This window comes from Delphinapterus leucas, chromosome 5 (assembly GCF_059928025.1).
Source record: "Delphinapterus leucas isolate spDelLeu-1000000601 "Yukka" chromosome 5, BTC_Dleu_Yukka2, whole genome shotgun sequence".
Taxonomy (NCBI): domain Eukaryota; kingdom Metazoa; phylum Chordata; class Mammalia; order Artiodactyla; family Monodontidae; genus Delphinapterus; species Delphinapterus leucas.
Window position 1 is genome coordinate 36235792 of NC_143133.1, and position 21655 is coordinate 36257446.

Below are 21655 nucleotides of genomic sequence, written 5' to 3' on the forward strand. Positions count from 1 at the left end.
GAGAAGATTGGACCAGGCAGGATTCTGTACATGACGATGGGAATTACGGAGGGAGTGGGGTGGCGATTAGAAGCAGCAGCGGCCGCAGTTGTAGTGCTGGTGGAATTGGCAGAAATGCTGACGTTTCCTGGGGCTCGCCATGGCCCTGGCACTGCGCTTGGACTAGACCAGTTTCTGGTTTCAGGGTAGACAGTGTGCGATGCTCCAGTTCTGTGGAAGAGCCCCAGGTAGAGCCCCGTCACTTCTGTGCCCCGACGTGCCTGGACCAGCCGGCCCAGGAGTCCAGAAAAGCAAGGAGCTTTCGCACCTGCGAGTGGATTCTGTTTGGGGCCTGACATTGCGGTCACTGAAGGAATATTTTCCTGTGTCTTCATTACTGGTGTTTTTAGGTAACTTAGAAAAACTAATATTGGGGCCACATCCCAAGAGTTTAGAACAACTGGATTTCTTTTTTAAATAAAAATTGCTCGTGGTCAGATGTAGTGGTCTCAGCCGGGCACTGACCGTGGAGCTGTTGAATCTGTCCTGGTCTGGCTGAGCCTCCCTCACCCCACCCTGGTGAGGGATACGTCACCTGACTCTGGTTCCAACACGTAAGACACAGCAGACACCGCAGGGGCAAGGCTTTGAAATTCCTAGGCTCTTCTTCCTCGTTTCCCAGCTTTTGGAATTTGCCCTCCTTCTAGAGGAAGTTTCCAGGCACCAAGCACGTGGGGAAACAAAAGTGTTGGTCAGCCTGCCTAGGAGAGCTCTGCCACCCGCCGTGTGATTCCCTCATGGCAGGTTTTACGGGGGCTTAAGAAGCTTTCCGGAGGCTGGTGCTCATGACTGTTGCAAATGAGAACCCAGGTTGCCTGTCAGTATCAGTTTGCGGGGGCTGACATAACAAAGTCCACAGACTCGGAGGTTTAAACAACAGATACTTGTTTCTCACAGTTCTGAAGGCTGGATGTCTGAGATCAGGGTGTGGGCAGGTTGGTTTCTTCTGAGGCCTCTCTCCTTGGCTTATAGACGGCCGTCTTCTCCCTGTGTCCTCACATGGCCCTCTCTCTGCATGTCTGTGTCCTAATCTCCTCTTCTCATAAAGACACCAGTCAGATTGGGTCAGGGTCCACCCTAACAGCCTCGTTTTAAGGTAATGACCCCTTTAAAGGCCTTCTCTCCAAATTCAGTCACATTGTGAAGGGCTAGGGAGTTAGGACTTCAAAATACAGACTTTGGGGTGTCACAGTTCACTTCACAGCCCTGTCTCTGAAGACTTGCAGAGCTAAGGGGACTTTTCACTGCTTCCCCCCCATCGCTTACCTCTGTGTCCCCGAAGCAGTTGCCAAAAGTGTGTGAAGTGCTCTGGAGTGTCGGGCTGTTCAGAGAACCCTTTGCCACTCGATACCGATGCTGGTCTCACTGCTGTTGGATTCAGCTCTGCCACTGCCTCCCCCTGGAAGCCCTCCCAGATAACCAGGCTGGTGAAATGGCCCACCTTGCGCTCCCCACACCCTGTATGAACTGGATTGTAACCATCTGCTTTACATGCCTTTCCTCCTCATTAGGCTGTGAGCCCCTGGAGGGCAGGGACCCTGCCTCAGTTATCTCTGTTCACCCAGTGGCCTGCGTAGGACCTGCCTCAGAAATGTTTACCTAATGGAACTGAAGCTGCACGGTTGACAGCCATTTTGTTTTTCTTTTAAGAACCGAAGTCCGTCTCTGTTGTTTGTGCCCAGGCAAATAGGAGAGAACTTAATTGTTCCCGGTGGAGTGAAGACCATTGAGGCCAATGGGCGGATGGTTATTCCCGGAGGTATCGATGTCAACACGTACCTGCAGAAGCCCTCCCAGGGGATGACGGCCGCTGATGACTTCTTCCAAGGGACCAAGGCAGCACTGGCAGGAGGGACCACGATGATCAGTGAGTCGTACCCCTGCCTGAGGGCATAGGCTGTGACATCTCTAATGCATCCCCCGCATCTTGAGTAACACCAGGCACTTTGCTCAGGGTACCTGGTGCGCAGGTGGCTAAAGTTTTGGAACCAGTGACGTAGATGTTGTTATGACAGATGGGGCTGTAAGGGCTCAGAGAGGTGAGATAAGTTGCTGAAGGTTACGCAGCTGGGAAGTGGTTGTGTTAGACAGTGTTGCTGCCGTAATGCTGTGATAATGCTGCATAACAAACAGCCCCCAAACTTCAAGCAAACACTTGTTTTTCTTATTCAAGGGTCCACAGGGATAGGAGCAGGACTGGTGTGGGTCTGCTTTAGGCTGTGGTTGGCTTTGGGGAGGGGGTACCATGGCTCTCCCATTCTGGATCCAATGATCAACTCAACCGTGCTCTTCTCCAAGTGGAAGGCAGAAGTGCAGGCAGTGTCTGGCAGAAAATTGCTCCTCCTCTTACCGCCTCATTTCTTCACCTACACACTGTGACTTCAGCCCTGTGTTCTGTTGGTCAAAGCAAATCACACGGCCAAGCGCAAAGTCCCTGAAATTGCATTCTGTCCGCAGTGAACCATGGTGAGGGTGGGAGGGGAAAGAAGAACTGTGGACAAATAACGCCATCTACCACAGTGGTCTGTCTGGGATGCTGGACTCTTCCTCTACTGCCCTTTGCAGCCAGATTGTTGTATTTTTTTTTTTTTAATCCAACAGAGCTTTTGTTTGGATTCCATTTTAATAAGCAGTTTTGATTAAATAGGCAGCAGTGTATTTGAAATGTTCTTTCAATAGTTAGACTCCACATCTAGGTGGCTTGTCCCTGAGCTGGTCCCAACCCTGCCCATCTCTCCCCACCGAAGAGTTCCTCTGGAGGTTCACGCTGGCTGGAGTTGGCCACTGTGAGCAGAGCTCATGTATCAGAGTTCCCGTCCCCCTGAGCCAGGAGGGTATGGCCCAGCTCAGGAGGCAAGCACTGCTCTGATCCCTTTTCCAAAAAGCAGCCCTGTGTCTGCTGGTTAGGAACGTGGGAGGAGCCCAGATTCGGAGCTTGGATCCTAGCTGCCAGGGGTTGCACTGGCCACGGCCACTCAGCAGCCACACCACTGGGCAGTGTTAAGCCTCTGTGAGCCTCAGCTCCCTCGTCAGTAACGTGGACTTCGTAATGTGCCCCCCAGCCCATACATGTGGCTCCTTAACATAGTGCATGGCATATGGTGGTAAGTGCTTTGGGAACAGGAGCTGGGATATTCTGAGAGCTGGAGATGGAAGTTCCAGGCTCAGGGGACCTGTGTGAGGTAGAGGACAGAGCCCTGGATGAAGAATCGGGATCCCTGGAGTTCCCCTTGGCTCTTTTTCCATCACCAGCTGTGAAACCCCTGGGGGACCCCTCCACCAACCCCATGGGCCTCATCTTCCCCATCTATACAAGGGTGGTTTTCAAAGTATGTTTCATGGAGCACCAAGAGCCTATGAAGTCACCGTGAGAACCACAGTTAGGAGGTGTGGGGGGGGGTGCAGGGAGGTTCTGAGTCCCCACCCCATTTCTTCATTTAATAGATATTTATTGAGGGTTGCTCTGCACCAGGCACTGTGCTAGGTGGTGGGGAAGAGAAGGAACAAAGCAGCCATGATGCTTATTCTCCAGGGCCTCACAGTCCATGGGGAGTCACTAACCACCCACACAAATGACTATACGCGGATTAGTGCTACAGAAGAAAGGGGCACAGTGCTTTGAGCTGTGCTCGGGGAGGCTTCCCTGAAGAAGTGGCATTTGTGCATCGATCTGAAGGATGAGTGGGAGTTAACTGGGTGAAGAGGGTGTAGGGGAGCAGAGCTCCAGGAAGAGGGAACAGCACATGCAAAGGCCCTGTGGTGGGGGAACACATCTTGTGTTTAAGAAATTGAAAGAGGCCTAGGAGGCAAAGGTCGGAGATTGAGGGCTGGGATCCTGTGAGATAAGGCTGGGAGGAGAGGATGGTACTGGGCCTTGATGGCCAAGGTCAGAATTTTGGTCTTTTTCATGTGGGTGATGAGCAGCCATTGAGGGATGTTAAGCAAGGGAGTGATGTGATCTGTTTTAAAGAGACCTGAATAGAGTGGCCCAGGTTGAATGTGACTAGACCAGTGGGAGGTGGTTGCAGTTGTTCAGCTGAGAGTTGAGGGTGGCTTGGACTAGGAGTGTGACCAGGAGGTGGACAGATGTGGACAGCTCCAGTGACATATCAGAGGGAAATCAGCAGTGGTGATGGATCAGCAATGGAGGTGCATGAGGGAAGCGAAGGGTAAAGAGTAACCCCTTGGCTTCTAGCTTTTAGAATGGTGAGGCGATATCCTTACCATTCTGGGGCGGGGGTGGGGAACCAGCTTTGCCAGTGGGGTCGGGGAGGGGACGATGTGGCATGAGGTTCTGGACATTCTCATCTTGAGTCATCCTAGTGGAGAGTTCAGAATCCTGTGGCTGAGAGGGGGGGATACATTTGAATGAGCAGCCACGTAGAAAGAAAAGTTCTAGGGCCAAGTCGTAAGGAGTTTGATCACTTAATGGTCAAGTAGAGGAGGAAGAGTCTTCAAGGAAAAAATGGCCACAGAAGTGGGACAAAAAGCCAGAAAGCCAGGGAGGAGCGAGTTTAAAGAAGGAGGGAGTGATTCACTGGTTTCTGAGAGGTCAAGTAGAGTGAGGACTGGAAGGTCAAATTAGCAAAGGCTGATGCTCTCGGTGGGTGGAGGAGTGAGCGGGAGTGGGGAGCAGAGACTGCTCTTTACAGACGTCTGGCCGTGAAGGGTGGATGTTAGAAAAAGGGTGGGAGCTAGAGGGATGTGCGAAGCCCAGTGAGGTTTAAAAGACAGTTGTCTCCCCTTTGATCTGCTTTACATTTAAGACTTTATTGGAAAAAGGGATGATGAAGTTCATATTCTTTTAGGTGCTTTTCGCCTTGGCGTTCTATGCCCACGAAGGCAGCATGGAGTAGCGAGAAAGGGTCCAGACTCTGCAGCTGACAGGACTCTGGGAATCTTCTCCGTACTGCTTACTAGTTGTGTGACCTTGGACAAGTTTTTCACCCTCTTTGAGCCTAAGTTTCCTCATCTGTCAAATGGGGATGTTTTTATTCTCTTCACGGGGTAGTTGCGAGGATTTAATGAGATAATATATATAAAGCCCTTGTGGCGGTATCTGACACATCCGAAACATTCAATAAACAGTCATGATAATGATGGTGATGGTGACGACGAGGAGGAGGATGAAATGACGGTAACAGTGGTGGGGACAGTGGTGGTAATGAAGACTAAAGGTGGTGGTGACCATGTCACTGCTGACGGCTATGATAATGATGGTGACAGCGATGGCGGTGTTGATGTTGATGGTGGGAGTGGTGATGACGAGGAAGCTCATCCTGATGATGTAAGTGGTGGTGATGAGGATAATGGTCACGGTGATGGTGGTGATGGGGGGATAGGGAAGGTCACGACGATTACGCTGACACTGGAGATAATGACGGTGATGACGGCAGTGAAGAGGCTACCACTGGGTTGACTTGGGTCCTCAGCACCTTGGAATGTGACGCATATGTTTCTGTCCCAGTTGACCATGTTGTCCCTGAACCTGGGTCCAGCCTGCTGACCTCCTTCGAGAAATGGCATGAAGCGGCGGACACGAAATCCTGCTGCGACTACTCCCTGCACGTGGACATCACCAGCTGGTGCGACGGCGTTAGGGAAGAGCTCGAGGTGCTGGTGCAGGACAAAGGTCAGTTAAAGCCCCAGAATGGGGGCCCAGTTCTGGAATCGCTGTTTTGTTTGTGGGTCTGATTTGTGGAGTTAGAATCCCTTTATCTGCATCTGCTACGAGCCCAACTGTGAGCTGTGCCCTGCCCCATAAACAGTGGAAAAATTGGACCCTCCTTAAGGAGTCTGGCTTCCTCTCCTTCAGGCCCTTTGGAGGCTCTCCCTGTTTATAGAAGAAAGCCCGATTTCCTTAGCCTGGCACACAAGGCCCCCACTGATCTAGCCTCACTTTTCTTTCTCTACCATAAACTCATCTAGGTGCTTATTATCCTGGACGCCATCCCCTGAAACCTGCTGCTCCACTGGGCCTTTGCTGTTGCAGTCTCCACACCCCCTACCAGGGATGCCCTTTCTTCTACTCTACTTCCCAGCTCAACTATCCCAGTTTCCCCAATCAGACCTTCAGAACTGCTTCATCCCTTGAATATCCATAGAAGGTTACTTGGGCCTCTTTGGGGGCACCTTTTCCATTATTTTTGGATTACGGGACACTGGTTGTCTGTCTGGCTCTTCTGTTAAACCCTGAGCTTACGAGGGAGGGGATTATGTCTGTGCATCTCTGTATCCCACCCTCTCTCCCCTCTGTGTGAGCTCAAACCAGACATCTCTGCACAGTGTGGGTACTTTACTGTGTGCCTTACACCAAATGGAGGTGAATTGAACTGAACACCCACAGAAACAGAGAGCAAGAGAACAGAATAAACCTGGCGTGAGGGGTCCCTCGGAAAGAGGCCGTTCTGAGGCTGTCTGAGGAAGCACCATCAAATGAATGAGATGCTTCAAGGAGAGATGGGGGGTGTTTTCAAGTTTTTAAATATATATACTGTGTTTTCTCGTATAAGTATCATCGCCCAAATACAAAAAAAAGTCAGAAAATCAAGAGAAGGAAAAAGTTTTTCCCTCTGGTCTTACCCCCCAGTTGCCACTTACCATTAATATTAAGGATTATTGCTTTCTGTTCCCTATCTATTTAGACAGTTTTCTCCATGTATAGTTATACGATAGCAGTTATTTGGAATCCTTTTTTCACCTAACGTTTTATGAGTAATCATTACTCTTCATTAATTACTTTTAATGGCTCGTAATACACAATGTAATGGTTAATTTGTGTAGCTAATTTCCTTTTTATTGGGCATTTAGGTTTTCTGTTTGCTTTACTGTAAATCGTGTTTGGTGAACATCTTTGTAATGCCATCCAGAGATGGCATTATGGGGTCAAGGTTTTAACATTTTTCAAAATCATGACACTTACTGCCAAATTGCTTTCCCCAGAAATGCACCCACTTGCATGCCCACAGCCCATGTCTCTCACTCCGTGCATGTTTGCACCATTGGGTGTTATTACTTGTATGAAATCCTTGCTAATTGGATGAATAAAAGTCAGTCTACCATTGAACATTGCAGTTCTTTAACTGCTAATTACCTTAAACATTTTGCATACATTTTTCCTTTGCGTGAATGTCCGATTGTGTTCCTTGCCCATTTACTAGTTTGGGTCTCGTAAGTCTGAGCTTCTATATCCAGATGGTTTTATCCCTTCATTGAAGTTGCTGTGAATCACACTCTTGTTTTGTACAGAATCATAGTCCAGGTTGTAGAAAGATTCCAGCAGTTGTGCTGCCTGAATCTGAATCCTGCCCTGGGCAAGTGACACTGGGCAAGTCACCAAGCTGACCTCTCTGAGGCTCGCCCACTGACTCCCCATACATAGTGTCAGAGCTCTGGTACCAGGCGTGAGACTCCTGGTCTGAACTCGGTGTTAATTCTCCAGTCGGAAGAAGGAAACAACCCATGTGTCCGTTAAAGGATGATTGGATAAACAAAATGTGGTCCATCCTTACAGTGGAATGTCATTCAGCTTTGAAAAGGAAGGGAATTCTGACACCTGCTATGACACGGATGAACCTTGAGAACATTACGTCAAGTGAAGTAAGCCAGTCACAAAAAAGACAAATGCTGTACGACTGTGCTCATGTGAGATGCCTAGAATCGTCCAGTTCATAGAGCGACACAGAGTAGAATGGTGGTTGCCAGGGGCTGGGGGAGAGGCAACGTGGAATTAGTGTTTAATGGGGACAGAGTTTCAGTTTTGCCAAGGTGAAGCGTTCTGGAGATGGAAGCACAACAATGTGAACGTACTTAATGCCACTGCACTTGCAAATGGCTCCGATGGTAAATTTCATGTGAGGTATATTTTACCACAACTAATGAAAAGCAGCAGTTATTTCTTTGCTCACAGCTCTGTGGAAAGGCACTTTGGTTTGGGCTCAGCCGGGCGGTTCTGCTCACCGTGGCTCACTCATGCCTTGCGCCCCGGCTGGGAGGATGGGGCAGGTGCGACCGCTCTCTACACCCTCCCTTCCCCAGCAGGCTCTCGTGGGCTTCTTCCCTTGGTGGCTCCGCAAGGGTGAGTGGAGCTGCAGGCCCTCTGAGGCCCAGGCTTGGAATGTGTCCACTGATACTTCCGCTTCGTTCTGCTGGGCGGAGCCAGTCTCGAGAGCAGCCCACGCTCAAGGAGTGAGGAAATAGGTTCTACCTCTTGAGAAGGGTCACTGCAAATGTTTTGTGAAACTGTAAACTATTACCAGCCAGTTTAGTCTCTTTCTGCCTCCTACTTCTACATGAAATTATCTTATTCGTTTGTTTGTTCATTGCTTATTTCCACTAGAATGTAGACAGGGATCCTTCCTACCTCGTTCACAGCTGTATCTCTAGCTTCTAGAATGGTGCTTGTACACAGTAAGTACTCAGTGAATATTTGATGAGTGAGAAAATAAATATTCCATGAAAAAGGACTTCTGGGGTCTCATAAGTTTTGGAAATGCTCCCTGTTTATTCTATTCTTGAATATTCTTGTATTTATTTTTTAACATCTTTATTGGAGTATAATTGCTTTACAATGGTGTGTTAGTTTCTGCTGTATCACAAAGTGAATCAGCTATACGTATACATATATCCCCATATCTCCTCCCTCTTGCGTATCCCTCCCTCCCACCCTCCCTATCCTACCCCTCTAGGTCGTCACAAAGCACCGAGCCGATCTCCCTGTGCTATGCGGCTGCTTCCCACTAGCTATCTATTTTACGTTTGGTAGTGTATATCTGTCCATGCCACTCTCTCACTTCGTCCCAGCTTACCCTTCCCCCTCCCTGTGTCCTCAAGTCCACTCTCTAGTAGGTCTAGGTCTGCATCTTTATTCCCGTCTTGCCCCTAGGTTCTTCATGACCTTTTTTTTTGTTTGTTTGTTTTAGATTTCACATGTATGTGTTAGCATACGGTATTTGTTTTTCTCTTTCTGACTTACTTCACTCTGTATGACAGACTCTAGGTCCATCCACCTCACTACAAATAACTCGATTTCGTTTCTTTTTATGGCTGAGTAATATTCCATTGTATATATGTGCCACATCTTCTTTATCCATTCATCTGTCGATCGACACCTCGGTTGCTTCCATGTCCTGGCTATTGTAAATAGAGCTGCAATGAACATTGTGGTACTTGACTCTTTATGAATTATGGTTTTCTCAGGGTATATGCCCAGTAGTGGAATTGCTGGGTTGTATGATAGTGGTACAGTACTGAGGTTTTCATCTGAATTACTTTGATTCCAAATGAGACCAAATCTTATTCTCACCTTTATTTGTTAGGCATTTTAAAAAAATTGTCTAAAAATTCTGTTTGCCTTTTTTGCTTCATTGTTTTTATTTTAAGCATTTTTAAATATAAAACAAAACATACAGAAAACCACACAAGGAAAAAATGTGGCTTTGTGAATTATGAGATTACCCTTTCCAGGTAAGAAATAGAACTTTGCCCCAAACAAAGACCCCCAACAAACGCCTCATGGCCCCCCATTGTAGCCACAACTCCTTCCTCCCCCCAATAGTAACCACTGTCTGGTATTTTTTAAATAAGAGGTTTTTTTTGGGTTTTTCTGGTTTGCTTTTTGTTTTGTTTTTTTGTGGTATGCGGACCTCTCATTGTTGTGGCCTCTCCCATTGAGGAGCACAGGCTCTGGACACACAGGCTCAGCGGCCATGGCTCACAGGCCTAGCCGCTCCACGTCATGTGGGATCCTCCTGGACTGGGGCACGAACCTCTGTCCCCTGCATCGGCAGGCAGACTCTCAACCACTGCGCCACCAGGGAAGCCCTAAATAAGAGGTTTTTTTAAAAAAAAAACCTTTGTTAAATTTGTTGCAGATATGTTCACCATGTTGGTTGTTTGCTTTTTATTTTGAATTTTTAAGAAATAACTTATAGAAAGTTTCCATTTATAACAAGTCAAATCTATCATGATTTGGAGGAAAGCTTCTAATCTGAGATAGCTTTAACCCATCCACCCACCCACAAGAACCAGTTCTAGGGCATATTTATCAATTCTGCCAATTCATTATTTCTGCTTTTATTTGTATTGTTTACTTCTAATTTCTGGTGAATTTCCATTTTCTTCTTTTAAAGATTCTTATCATAGAAGCTTACTCAATTGATGTATGCTCCCCCTCTCCTTCAAAAAATAATGAAGCATTTAAGGCTATGAATTTACCTCTCACTATGGATTTACCTGTTTTACCCACTGATGGTTCTTCTCTGTCTGTGTATATAACTGGGTTTTTGTTTTTATATGTAAGTATACTTGATTAAATAGAGACTGATACTTTTATGTTAATCTCTGAATATTATTTTTTCTTTTAATTTTTCTTAATCTTTTGGGAAAAGAAATTTTTGTTGCCAAGGTTTTCTAGACCAGAAATGATTTTTGGCTTGTCTTCACTGTTGCTTAAGTGTAAAAGAAGTCTCAATCTCATTTAGTACTTTTGCCTGAATTTCCTCTTTTTCTTATCCAAAGGATTCCTGATTCCATCAACAAACATTAATGGCACAGCACATGTTGTGGATGTGCAAGATGAAATAATATATAAGATGTGGTCCCTGTCCTCAACCACTTGAAGGCATATTAAGAAACAGTCCTCCCCCCACCTCCTCTGCTCCCCGCTGGCTGCACAATAAGTCCTGTCATTTCAACCTTTTTGCATCCTCCCACTCAGAGCCTCAGCCCACCCGTCTCTTTTGCCTTCAGCATCCTCCAACTCTATTTCTCCATTTCTCCCTGCTGTTCTGCACACCCATCCTCCTTCCAGAACTGTCCTTCTGAGACAAAGTCTGATCGTGTCATTCCCTCGCTTTAAAAGCACATGTTCTACGAGATAGTAGTGATGGCTGTACAACGTTGTGAATGCTCTAAATGCCACTGAATTGTACACTTTAAAAACGGTTATGATGGTAAATTTTGTTATGTGTATTTTACCATAATAAAGAAAAGTGATTTTTTTTTTTTTTAAGCACATGCTCCTTTTTGCTTCAGCCACAGGACACTTTCCAGTACCCACATACCTAATGTCTTTTTATCCTCCTTGCTGTCCATGCCATGCATACCCATCCCTCTCAGCCCAGATAATTGCCTTCCCCCGGCTCCTCCCCCTCCCTTTCGTCCTTTTCCCCCCTCCTCTTCCTTCTCCTTCAGACTCAGCTGACATGTCACCTTCCCTGGAGACCTCCTTGGACCCTCACCCACACCCCCAGGCTGGCTTAGGTGCCCCTGCTGTGAATTCTGATGGCACCCTTCTGTCTTGGTTGTTACCACCCTGTGCAGTGCTTATCGATTTACGGGAAGGACATGTCCTTTCCTCTTAAATGCATTTTTCTACTCTCTTTTTTATCTTGAAACAGGTGTCAATTCCTTCCAAGTCTACATGGCCTATAAGGATCTCTACCAAATGTCTGACAGCCAGGTAGGTCCTTGCACACCCCTCGCCTCCCTTGGGCAGGAATGGGCCTGCCTTGTCAGGCAAAGTGGCACAGGGCAGGGGAGATGTCAGAGCAGGCCAGGGAGGGCTCTGGGTTCAAGTCCTGGTTCTGACGCTGAGCTGTCAGTCATCGCCCTTCCCTGGACCTGCATTCCTTTCTGCCTGTACGAGTGGCGTGGAGCAGGGATCCCCTGCTTGGTGGTTCCCAGACTTGGCTCATCTTCAGCCTCATCTAAAGAGCTCACTAAATACACAGACTCATATTCCATCACATATGCTTGGGGGTAAGGTTCAGGAATCTGTACTTTCTTAAACCTCTGCAGTTGATTCTGGGGCTCAAGCGAGTTTGGGGACCATTACCTTAGCTCTGACCTGGAGGAGAGCCCTGGCTGTCCCTCCAGCCAATTGCAAGTCATGTCCTTTCTCAGTTTTCTCATCTATACAACGTGATCATCTCTGGCCCTAACAACCTCAAACAGCTGTTCTGTGGATGAGATGAGTCAAGGAAGAAGGTGGTCTAAGGAGTACAGGTGTAGGGAGTACAATTTATCAGGCACCTGGCCTTCTTTTACCACTGGGACTCTTGGTTTGGTTTTGTTATTATTGCCCTGCCCTCTGCTTGTTAAAAAGGTGGGACAGTGTGGTGGCAAAGGGCACGGCTGCTGGAGCCAGACTGCTTGGCAGCAAGCCCTGACTTTGCTGTGCAGCCTGGGGCAGATTTCCTAACCTCTCTGTGCTTTAGGCCCTTCATGGCACTTGCCTCAGAGAAGATGTCGGAGGATTAAGTGATTTAATACAAGTAAAGCTCTAGGGCAGTGCCTGGCACACAGCAGGTGCCATACGAGTGTTAATAAGCTGGTTTTCATTATCCCTATGGGGTCTCATGTGCAATGGAAGAAGCACCCATGTCTTACCTTTCAAAATAGACACTTTGAGTTACATAATATAACTTACCCCAAGATGGCCTGGAAACCAAAAGGCTGAAAGTTTATTCAGTTTCATGGAAAAAATAGCATGTGTCTCCCTAGTGTAATTGAAATTTTCACCTGTTTCATTCTAACGTCTGTTTCACTGAAGCCCTGGTTAGAGTCGGAGTTGAGCAGACTTTGGGTGTGGGTCCTCAAAAGTGCTTCATGCCTCCAAGTGCCTCCCCCACCTGCTGTCTACATCTAAAAGCACACATCCTGGACAAGGGAGGTGTTATCTTATATGCAAGGAGGGCAAAGTTGAGATTCAGGAGTCCCTGGGGAGGGAACATGTGGCTTTGGTCCTCAGCAGGTGCAACTGTCTGGTTGCAGATCCTTTACAGGTGGGAAGAGGGCACTGGACAGTGGACAGGGCCTGGACTGGCGAAATAAGGTGATGCTTGGCAGGATATATGTTATCTGAGTATTAAAGTTATTAGAGGACTTGGTCTCTCGACCCCAATTGGTCTATAAAATGACAGGAGCTGGAATTTTTGTAAAGATGTACACATGTCCTATGATTGGTGGTGGCTACAGTACAGGCTTAGCAGGTTTAGTTATACAATTTCAGTAAAACTGAAAACAGCTTCTCAGCTGCAGTTGTCACCATTAACAACGTCACGCTCCAGAGGAGCAAAGCCACAAAGAAAGCAAAGGCTCGCGTGGGTATAATTGTGGATATAATCACGCCTTGGTGTCACTTTTATCATTTATGCGCCTCTCCCCCACCCAAACTTTCTGCTCTTGGATCTGGAGGGCGTCAGGGTCAAGGGAAAATCTTTTCCAATTCTTACTTGTTGAGCGACACGTTCCATTGATGTGGATGGAGCGTCCTGGCAGGTGGATGACTGTGTGTTAGTAGTAAGAGCAGTCTTTGCAAATGCTTGTGCTGTGATATTTTTATCTCACCCCAACCCCCCTTTATCCCTCCTTAGCTCTACGAAGCCTTCACCTTCCTTAAGGGGCTGGGAGCTGTGATCTTGGTCCACGCAGAAAATGGAGATTTGATAGCTCAGGTGAGTGGTGTGAGCTTCCACCCCTTCCGCCTCAGTCTCCTTCTCCTTGTAAAGGATATGAGAAAAGGGGGTGGAGGCATTGGTCAACCAGGTCACCAGACAATGAAGGGTCAAGCCAAGAACCGGATGGCATGTCAGGCACTCCAGGTGTGAGTCATGCACACACTGTCTGCAGCGTGGCCTTTGGCAGGTCATAATTGCCTCCTCCTTGCGAACCTCGACTTTCTCACCTGTACAATGGGGGTAATATTACTGCCCTGTGAACCATGGCGGGTTTGCATGAGCAACAAATAAGGATCTGAAAGAAAATGCTTGGAAGCTGCGGTTGCTCATCATCCTCCACGACTTGAGAGCGGGGCTAATGGCCAGAGCTCAGGCTGGGAGCAGGCGTTCCAGTCTGGCCTCCTGACATTGGGCGAGGAACTCTATCCCACGAAGGCTCCTGTGCTTCATTTAGAAGCATCTGCCTTGCAGTGTGGTTGTGAGGATTAAATGATATCATGTATGTGTAGAGCAATGTCGGACATGTAACAGGCTGTAGCCATTCAGAAGTTTTGGGTAGTGTGAGACATGAACCCATTTTGATCATTCTGGCTATAGGGTGGATAATTTGATGGGAATAGAAAAAGGTCAGCTAGGTTTTACTCCAGCAATTCTCATAGGAAATGAAGAGAGGAGACAGAGCGAAGGTGGAAGAGGCAAGAATATGATAGGGAAGGTGCACAGTCTACAGGACTCATCGATTGATTGGATGGGGGAAGAAGGAGAGGAAGTCAAGGATGGCTGCTTGGTCCCTGGGCAGGGTTGATCATGATGCCACGAATCAAGATCAGGCATATAGAAGATTTGGATGCATCCAATGAAAGTAGTTAATGCCGTGCGTGATGCTAAGGAGTATGTATATCCTCATTTCATAGGTAGGGAAACTGAGGCTCAGATAGTAATAACTTGCCCACTGTTATATGGGGCATCAGAGCCAGGATGTGAATACAGTTCCATCTGGTTCCAAAGCCCAGTGGAATTGCAACATGACGGTTAAGGGCATGAGATCTGAAGCTTCACTCTTAAGGTTAGCTATTGTCTTTATTTCTTATTATTTGTGTTCTTGCAGTTTTTCTGTAAAATTGAAATTCTTTCAAATTCAAAATAAAAAAGAACAACTCAGTACCATCACACAGCAGTATCCTGGTCATTGGCAAGAAGTCACTAAATCCAGCCCTCACCCCAAAAGATGGGATTGTACAAAGGTATGAATGCCGGGAAATGAGCATCACTGGGAGCCGTATCAGAGGTTGTCTGCCAGCCTCTCCTCTGGCCCCCAGTGATTGATGACCCTCTCACATGCAAAACACATCCATTCCTTTCCAGGGTCCTCCAAACTCTCACCTCATTACACCATCAAAGACTGGAATCATCTAAGCCAGGTCTAGGTGTGGATGAGGCTTCTTGGGTTTAGTCCCTACAATCTGTAGGTCTTTGAAGAAAGTAGGCAAGTTATCTCTCCTCCGCCCCCCCACACACACTCAACACACGACATATGGTGGTGGGGTGGGCATTCCTATTGAAAAAGGGACAGTGGAAAACACCAGGAGTCATTGGTCCATAGCAGTTCTGAAATCCAGTTAGACAAGTGTTGGCAGTTCCTTGATTAGGTCTCGAAGCCTGAGAATAATTCTCCATGGCTCTTGGCTCCACCTTCTGGGCTATTGGTCCCATCCTTCCTTTTCATGAAAGGTAGCCCATGCTTGCAGCTGAGGAGTTTTCTCAGCCTGCTTCCTGCACAGTAGAATTTTAGGAGTCCAACTGCCTCCATTCATTTTGTATGTCTTATCCCATCCAGTCCAGGCTGCCGGTGTTTTGCTAAGATAACCTTCCCAAAACCTTTGTGGGCCTCCTCTGAATTTCACTGGAATTCACCCCATTAGACAAAAGATACCCACAGATTTCTTTTCAATAAGCCCTCCTCCTCCTGGTCAGACAGCCAAGAGGTACATCCTTGAGCGGAATTCCTAGAGGCCTTAACTTGATTGAGAGGATCTGTGGGCACACCCTCAATTATCTGTCCCTCTCACATTTTACTATTTACTATGAGCAGCAGGAAGAAGCCAGGCGGTACCTTGACAATTTGCTGGGGACTCTCCTCAGCTAGATCCCTGAGTTCATTAGACACATTTGCCCCTTTCCCCATCACTACAGGTGACAGTGTTGCCAGGCTTTCTGCTACTACATAACAAGATTCCCCTTCCTCCAGTTTTCAATAACAGACGCCACATTTCCTTTTGAGCTCTCACTAGCAAGGTCGTCAAAGTCCTTATTACTACTAACAGTCCATTTCAGACCAGCTTGCTCTAACACATGCCTTGAAATTCTTCCAGCCTCCATTCACTGCCCACTCCCAAAGCCACTCCCACATTTTTAGTTAATTGCAATGGCAGCACCCTACTTCTGAATACCAAAATCTGTTTCAGTTGTCTGTGGCTGCATAACAAATTACCCCCTAAATTTAGCATCGTCAAACAAAAAACGTTTTCCACGTCATGGTCCTGTGGGTCCGGAGTCCAGGTGTGGCTTGGCTGGGTTTTCGGGCTCAGGGTCTCTCACCGGCTGCCGTGAAGGTGTCAGGCAGGGCTGCAGTCATCTCAGGGCTGGTCTGGGGCAGGATTCCTTTCCAGAGGGTTGCAGGATTCCCACTCAGAGGGTTGCTTCTAGGATTCAGTTCCTTGCACGCTATCAGACTGTTGTCCTTTATTCTTTGATGGCTGTTAGACAGAGGCCCCCTTGGTTCTCTGCCACATGGGCAGCTGCAGCATGGTGACCTGTTTCCTTCCAAGTGAGAGAGCAGGAGAGGGTGAGCAAGGGAGAAGTGGGAGTCCCTTTGTAACCTAACCTCAGAAATGACATCCCATCTCTTTCCTCGTGTTCTGCTCATTGGAAGCAGGGTGCCAGGTCCAGCCCACGTGCAAGCAGAGGCAGGCTCACTGTGAGCCTCTTAGAAGCTGTCCAACACATGTCTCATAGGTTTGCCTGGTCTTGAACTTCATGAACACGAAACCACACAGTAGGTACTCTTTTACATCCGGCTTCTTTTCTTTTTTCTTTTTTTTTTTTTTTTTGCGGTACGCGGGTCTCTCACTGTTGTGGCCTCTCCCTCTGCGGAGCACAGGCTCTGGACGCACAGGCTCAGCGGCCCTGGCTCACGGGCCCAGCCGCTTCGCAGCATGTGGGATCTTCCCTGACCGGGGCACGAACCCGTGTCCCCTGCATCGGCAGGCGGACCCTCAACCACTGCGCCACCAGGGAAGCCCTACATCTGGCTTCTTTTGATCAAAACTAGGTTTGTGAGATTCATCCCTATTGTTACCTGAAGCAATAGTATTCTCTCTGTCATCATGGTGTAGAATTCCACTGCAGGGATAGGTCACAATTTGTTCTTCAGTTGATAGATGTTTGGATAGTTTCAAATTTAGGACTACTGTGTATAAAGCTTCCTTAAACATTCTTGTTCAGTCTTTTGTTAAACATATGTTCCCATTTCTGTTGGTAAGTACGTAGGAGGGGGATTTCTGGGTCGTGGGTGTGCACATATTCAGGTCTTACAGTTACTGCTACCCTGTTTTCCAGGGTGTACCAACCTGTATCCCACCAAATGTGTGTGAAAAGTTGAGTTTGGAGTCCCCAGTTCTTAAGCTTTACATCAGGGAATTCTTAGCTTTCCTCGCTGCCAACTTAAGATTGAGTTTTCTCAGCTCCAATAAATCTGTTACCTTTTGTACATCTGCTTCCCAGCTTCCAAAGTTTTGTTTCTGTTATCTTCTCTGCGTTCTCTTGGCTCTTGTGTACCATCTCTGTCACTTTAGCAGAGTTTCAGGATGGAGTAAAAATAATGTGTGTGCTCAGCCCATGAATTTTGACTAGAAACCCTACTCTAGTCTTTTGTGATCTGTGTTTTCCCCCCTTACATCATCTTTTGTCCTCCCTCCTTTTTTCTCCTCCTTCCTTCCTTTCTTCCAACAGAAATAGTAACCGACATTTAAATAATCTTCCAGAGGGATGTCTCCGTATCATAAATCTTGTTGTAAACAGCTTACAAAAATGCCTTGTAAACACCATCTTCAAGAGCTGACATTATTCCATTCTTTACTTAAATCCACCCCAGCTGTTAGATCTTGAAATTGTTTCCGGCTTATGTTCTTATAATAAACTCGAGCTTAATAACCATAAATGCACAGTTGAAATTATGATTTTTTTTATTGTTGATAGGGCCTGGGGCTCCCCTGTGTTCCAGAATGATGATACAGAAACTGCGCAAGTTAAAATTAGCAGCACAGCTGACACCTGGGCAACATAAAAATATTAGTTTTGAGATACTACAGTATTCCTAAGGAGGGGGCACCTTGGAGCCTTGGAGCAAATAGATTTGTATCTGGGCTACAGTGGCTCAGGGAACGATTTCATTTATATGATAAGCTTGAGGTAGAGTTGTCCTGCTAGAAAGACAGGTACCAGGAAGAGGAAACTACAGTAGAGAAAATGAGAACTGGCTGACCATCAACGAGCCCTTACTATACACCAGGTATCGTGCGAGCATTTCACATCTGCCACCTCAGTGATGTATTATAGCAACTCTGGTGTGTAGGTGCTGTTGTTTCCAATGTAAAGAAGAGAAGATTAATGAAATAATGCCATTTGCAGCAACATGGATGGACCTAGAGATTATCATACTGAGTGAAGTAAGCCAGACAGAGACAAATATGTGGTATCGCTTATATGTGGAATCTAAAAAAATGATACAAATGAGCTTATTTACAAAACAGAAACAGACTCACAGGCATAGAAAGCAAACTTACGGTTACCACAGGAGAAGCGGAGGAGGGATAAATTAGGAGTTTGGGATTAACATATACGCGCTACTATATATAAAATAGAGAACCAACAAGGACCAACCGTATAGCACAGGGAACTACTCAATATTTTGTAAACCTGTAAGGGAAAAAAATCTGAAAGGAATAGATATATGAGTGTGTGTGTAACTGAATCACTTTGCTGTACACCTGAAACTAACCCAACACTGTAGATCAACTACACTTCAATTAAAAAAAAAGAAGAGAACCTTGAGGCTTAGAACCGACAGAGACGGTCGGTTCTGGAGCTGGATGCCCAGTTTGATTTCTGCATCCATGTCATACCCAAACACCACTCGTCTTCCTTCTCTCTTACCCTGCAGCAGAGACTTGGAAGTTGGAAGAGCGCTGGGTGGTCTTTAAGGCTAATTTCGTATAACCCTACTTCCTCTCACTGGTCCCATGGTGTTGAATAGAGCAGGTGTGGACGGGGATATCCAGGGTTGCAAAGGGGGAAGGTTGGCAGGGGTAGTGGAGGGAGCAAAGAAGCTGTGAATCGCCGCAGCCCGTTAGACCCCATGCAGACCACTCCCTGTCCTGGGCTCAGCTGCCCCATCTGTCTAACGGGGCTGGAGGATTGGCCTCTCCCGGCTCTGACATTCTGTAATCACTGACTCATTCGTTCTTGTCTTGTAGGAACAAAAGCGGATCTTAGAGATGGGCATCACGGGTCCTGAGGGCCACGCTCTGAGCAGACCTGAAGAGGTAAAGGAGCCTCCACTGGGTGTGATTCTGACATAGCTGAGAGCTCACCCCGATGCTGTTCCAGCTGGAACAGCCCGGCTAGAGCTCCCGTCTCCGTCTCATTTGCCCTACATGAGCACCCCAGCACATGTGGTCCTCTCCGGGTCTGCCCTCGGGCTTGGGAGCCCTGGGGACTGCAGGTCGATCAGAGGAGCCTGGAAAGGTTCTGCCTCTCCCAGGGCCCGGGAACTTCACACCATAGTCCTATGGACACTTCAGAATCCCTACTGAGGACAAGGTGTATTTGATGACAGGAAAGTGGAGCCCCACGTCCCAGGCAGAGGACTTCAGAACAACTGCCCTTGCACGGACCTCCTATCTGCTGTGCTCTAAGACTCGACAAGGGACGAATCCCCTGGGAGTGATATGGCACATGTGTGGCGGGACACAGCGGGTAGAAGGAAGGCAAGCAGGTTGGGCATGGAACAGGATGGACGTCCAGTATTTTCTGGTGTCTCATCAGATCATAAGTAGTCTTCCCAGACCTCCGCTCTAGGCCAGCCTGTGCCGGACATGGGACCCAACACACGAGTACACAGACTCCTTACCCGGAGGCTCCTGATCAGGCCCAGTGCTCTAGACGTGAGCTCCACGCCCACGAGCTGGGTTCCCAGTCCCTGGTGAGACCAGGACAGACCTGAGACAGTGTCTACAAACCCTTATAGCACGTGGACGTTGCCACCACCTTCAGGCATGTGAGCAGCCTGGGGACCCTTCTGGGTGTGGCTGGACTCCTGGCACGTGGCTGTGGCTTCCTGCCAGCCACTAGCAGCTCGGCAGACTGGAAATTAAAACAATACATCACAGGTCCTTTTGTCTTCTCTAGCGGGGGGCAGAGGCCAAACCCAGCAGCAGGTGGTTTCACTTGGTTATTGAACAAATGAAGGAAGGAATGCATGTTGGACACCTGTATTCCCTGATGTCAGGCTTTTTATAGGTAACCGACCACTTTATGGGTCTTTTGATGACTCTACTGCCTAGGCGATCTCCTTCTAACAGAGCGTGCAGAATACTTCCAAGCAAAGGAAAAACATAATTCTGCCTTCCAACCCTCTAGCCAGATACATTCTTAGTTTTTCCTTCCTTTTGAAAAATCTACAGTATTTTCCTCTCTTGATGCAGTAGATTTCCCTCTGACCACACTTAAGGAGAATCACAGGAGCCTGGTCAGGGAGAGGCCCTAGGAACTCAGGGTGGGTGGTGCCTCCCACCTCTCCCTCCTGTGACCCATGTATTTGGTGTGTCTGCAGTTGGAGGCCGAGGCCGTGTTCCGAGCCATCACCATCGCGGGTCGGATCAACTGCCCTGTGTACATCACCAAGGTGATGAGCAGGAGCGCGGCGGACATCATCACCCTGGCCAGGAAGAAGGGTACGCAGCCCAGCGTGTGGGCCTCCTGCGGGAAGCTGCGGGGTGAGGAAGGGGCGTGTCCAACAGGCTCAAGTTCACTGACGGAGCCACTCCCCAGGGCAGAGACATTCTGCCAGTTGCCTGCAGCCTGGGCCCTGTAGGCCAGGTTGAAAAGGGAGCTTGGGATGGTGGGTAGGCACAAGATGTGCAGGCGTTTTCAGGTTTGATTCCTGGGGTGCCATGGGCCCCGGGTGTGATCTTGGGTAAGTGGTCTGAGCTTTGGTTTCCCCATTTGTAGCTAAGGTAATTATCCCCTCCTTGTGGGTCACACGAGACCGTGTATCTTAAAGATCTGTGAAGAGTTCCAAGTTCTCCCCTGGGTTTCACATCAAAGAAATGATGGAGCCAGGGCTGTATCAGCTCTTGGTCCCTGCCCGCCCCCTTTCTGGTCCTCTCTCTGGGCCCTTCATCCTGGGTCCCCTATCTAGGGCCTCTTAGCGGGTGCCTGCACCCAGGCTCCACCGTGGGGCCCACACAGAGTCTCAGCTGCAGGTTGGGAAGGAGGAAGGTGTTCTTCCAGAGCCAGAGGGTCTGGGGACAACCCCGTGCTGGACATCACGGAAGTGTGGCAGGAAGGCAGCCTCCAGCTCTAAGACTTGGACGCAGTAATTAACCTCTCTGAGCTACTGTTGTTTCATCTCGAAACGGACCCAATGGGCTCACAGATGTGAAGTTCCAGCCAAGTCCTTGGCGGGTCCCGAGGGCTCCTGAGGACCCTGGGGCACAGGTGCCACTGGTGCTCTGAGCGGCTCTGACCTGTGTGGTGGCCATTCCCCAGGAGACTCAGAGGAACCGCCCGAGTGTGGTCCCCAGGCCTTCTCGACTGAGGCCCACAGTCCCCAACACCCACCAGACAGAGAATGAAGGTTGCCCAAAGCAGCCTTCCTTCCCTAATTCAGGGTGAGAGAGAGAGAGAGAGAGAGAATGACAGAGCGGGTAGCACACGTCACACGAAGACAGTCGCTAGAATCCTTTCATCCTGTGGACATTCACCAAGGATGTTCACCACCCGGACAAGGTCCACCCGTCTACTTTCTGGGAGTCGTATGAGGTTGACCGGCAGCTCTGGGTCAGAGGGGGCAGCCGGGTGGAAATCCACACCAG

At 48.2% G+C, this 21655-nt stretch overlaps 1 protein-coding gene across 1 annotated transcript in view; it reads left to right on the forward strand.

The window, feature by feature from the left end:
• Positions 1–21655, forward strand: part of CRMP1 (collapsin response mediator protein 1) — a 68567-nt gene that overhangs the window by 27041 nt on the left and 19871 nt on the right. Inside the window, exons 3-8 of the mRNA XM_022567032.2 lie at positions 1722–1906; positions 5507–5671; positions 11439–11500; positions 13416–13496; positions 19034–19102; positions 20392–20512. Coding sequence (XP_022422740.1) covers positions 1722–1906; positions 5507–5671; positions 11439–11500; positions 13416–13496; positions 19034–19102; positions 20392–20512 — 683 coding nt within the window. The remainder of the gene's footprint in view (positions 1–1721; positions 1907–5506; positions 5672–11438; positions 11501–13415; positions 13497–19033; positions 19103–20391; positions 20513–21655) is intronic.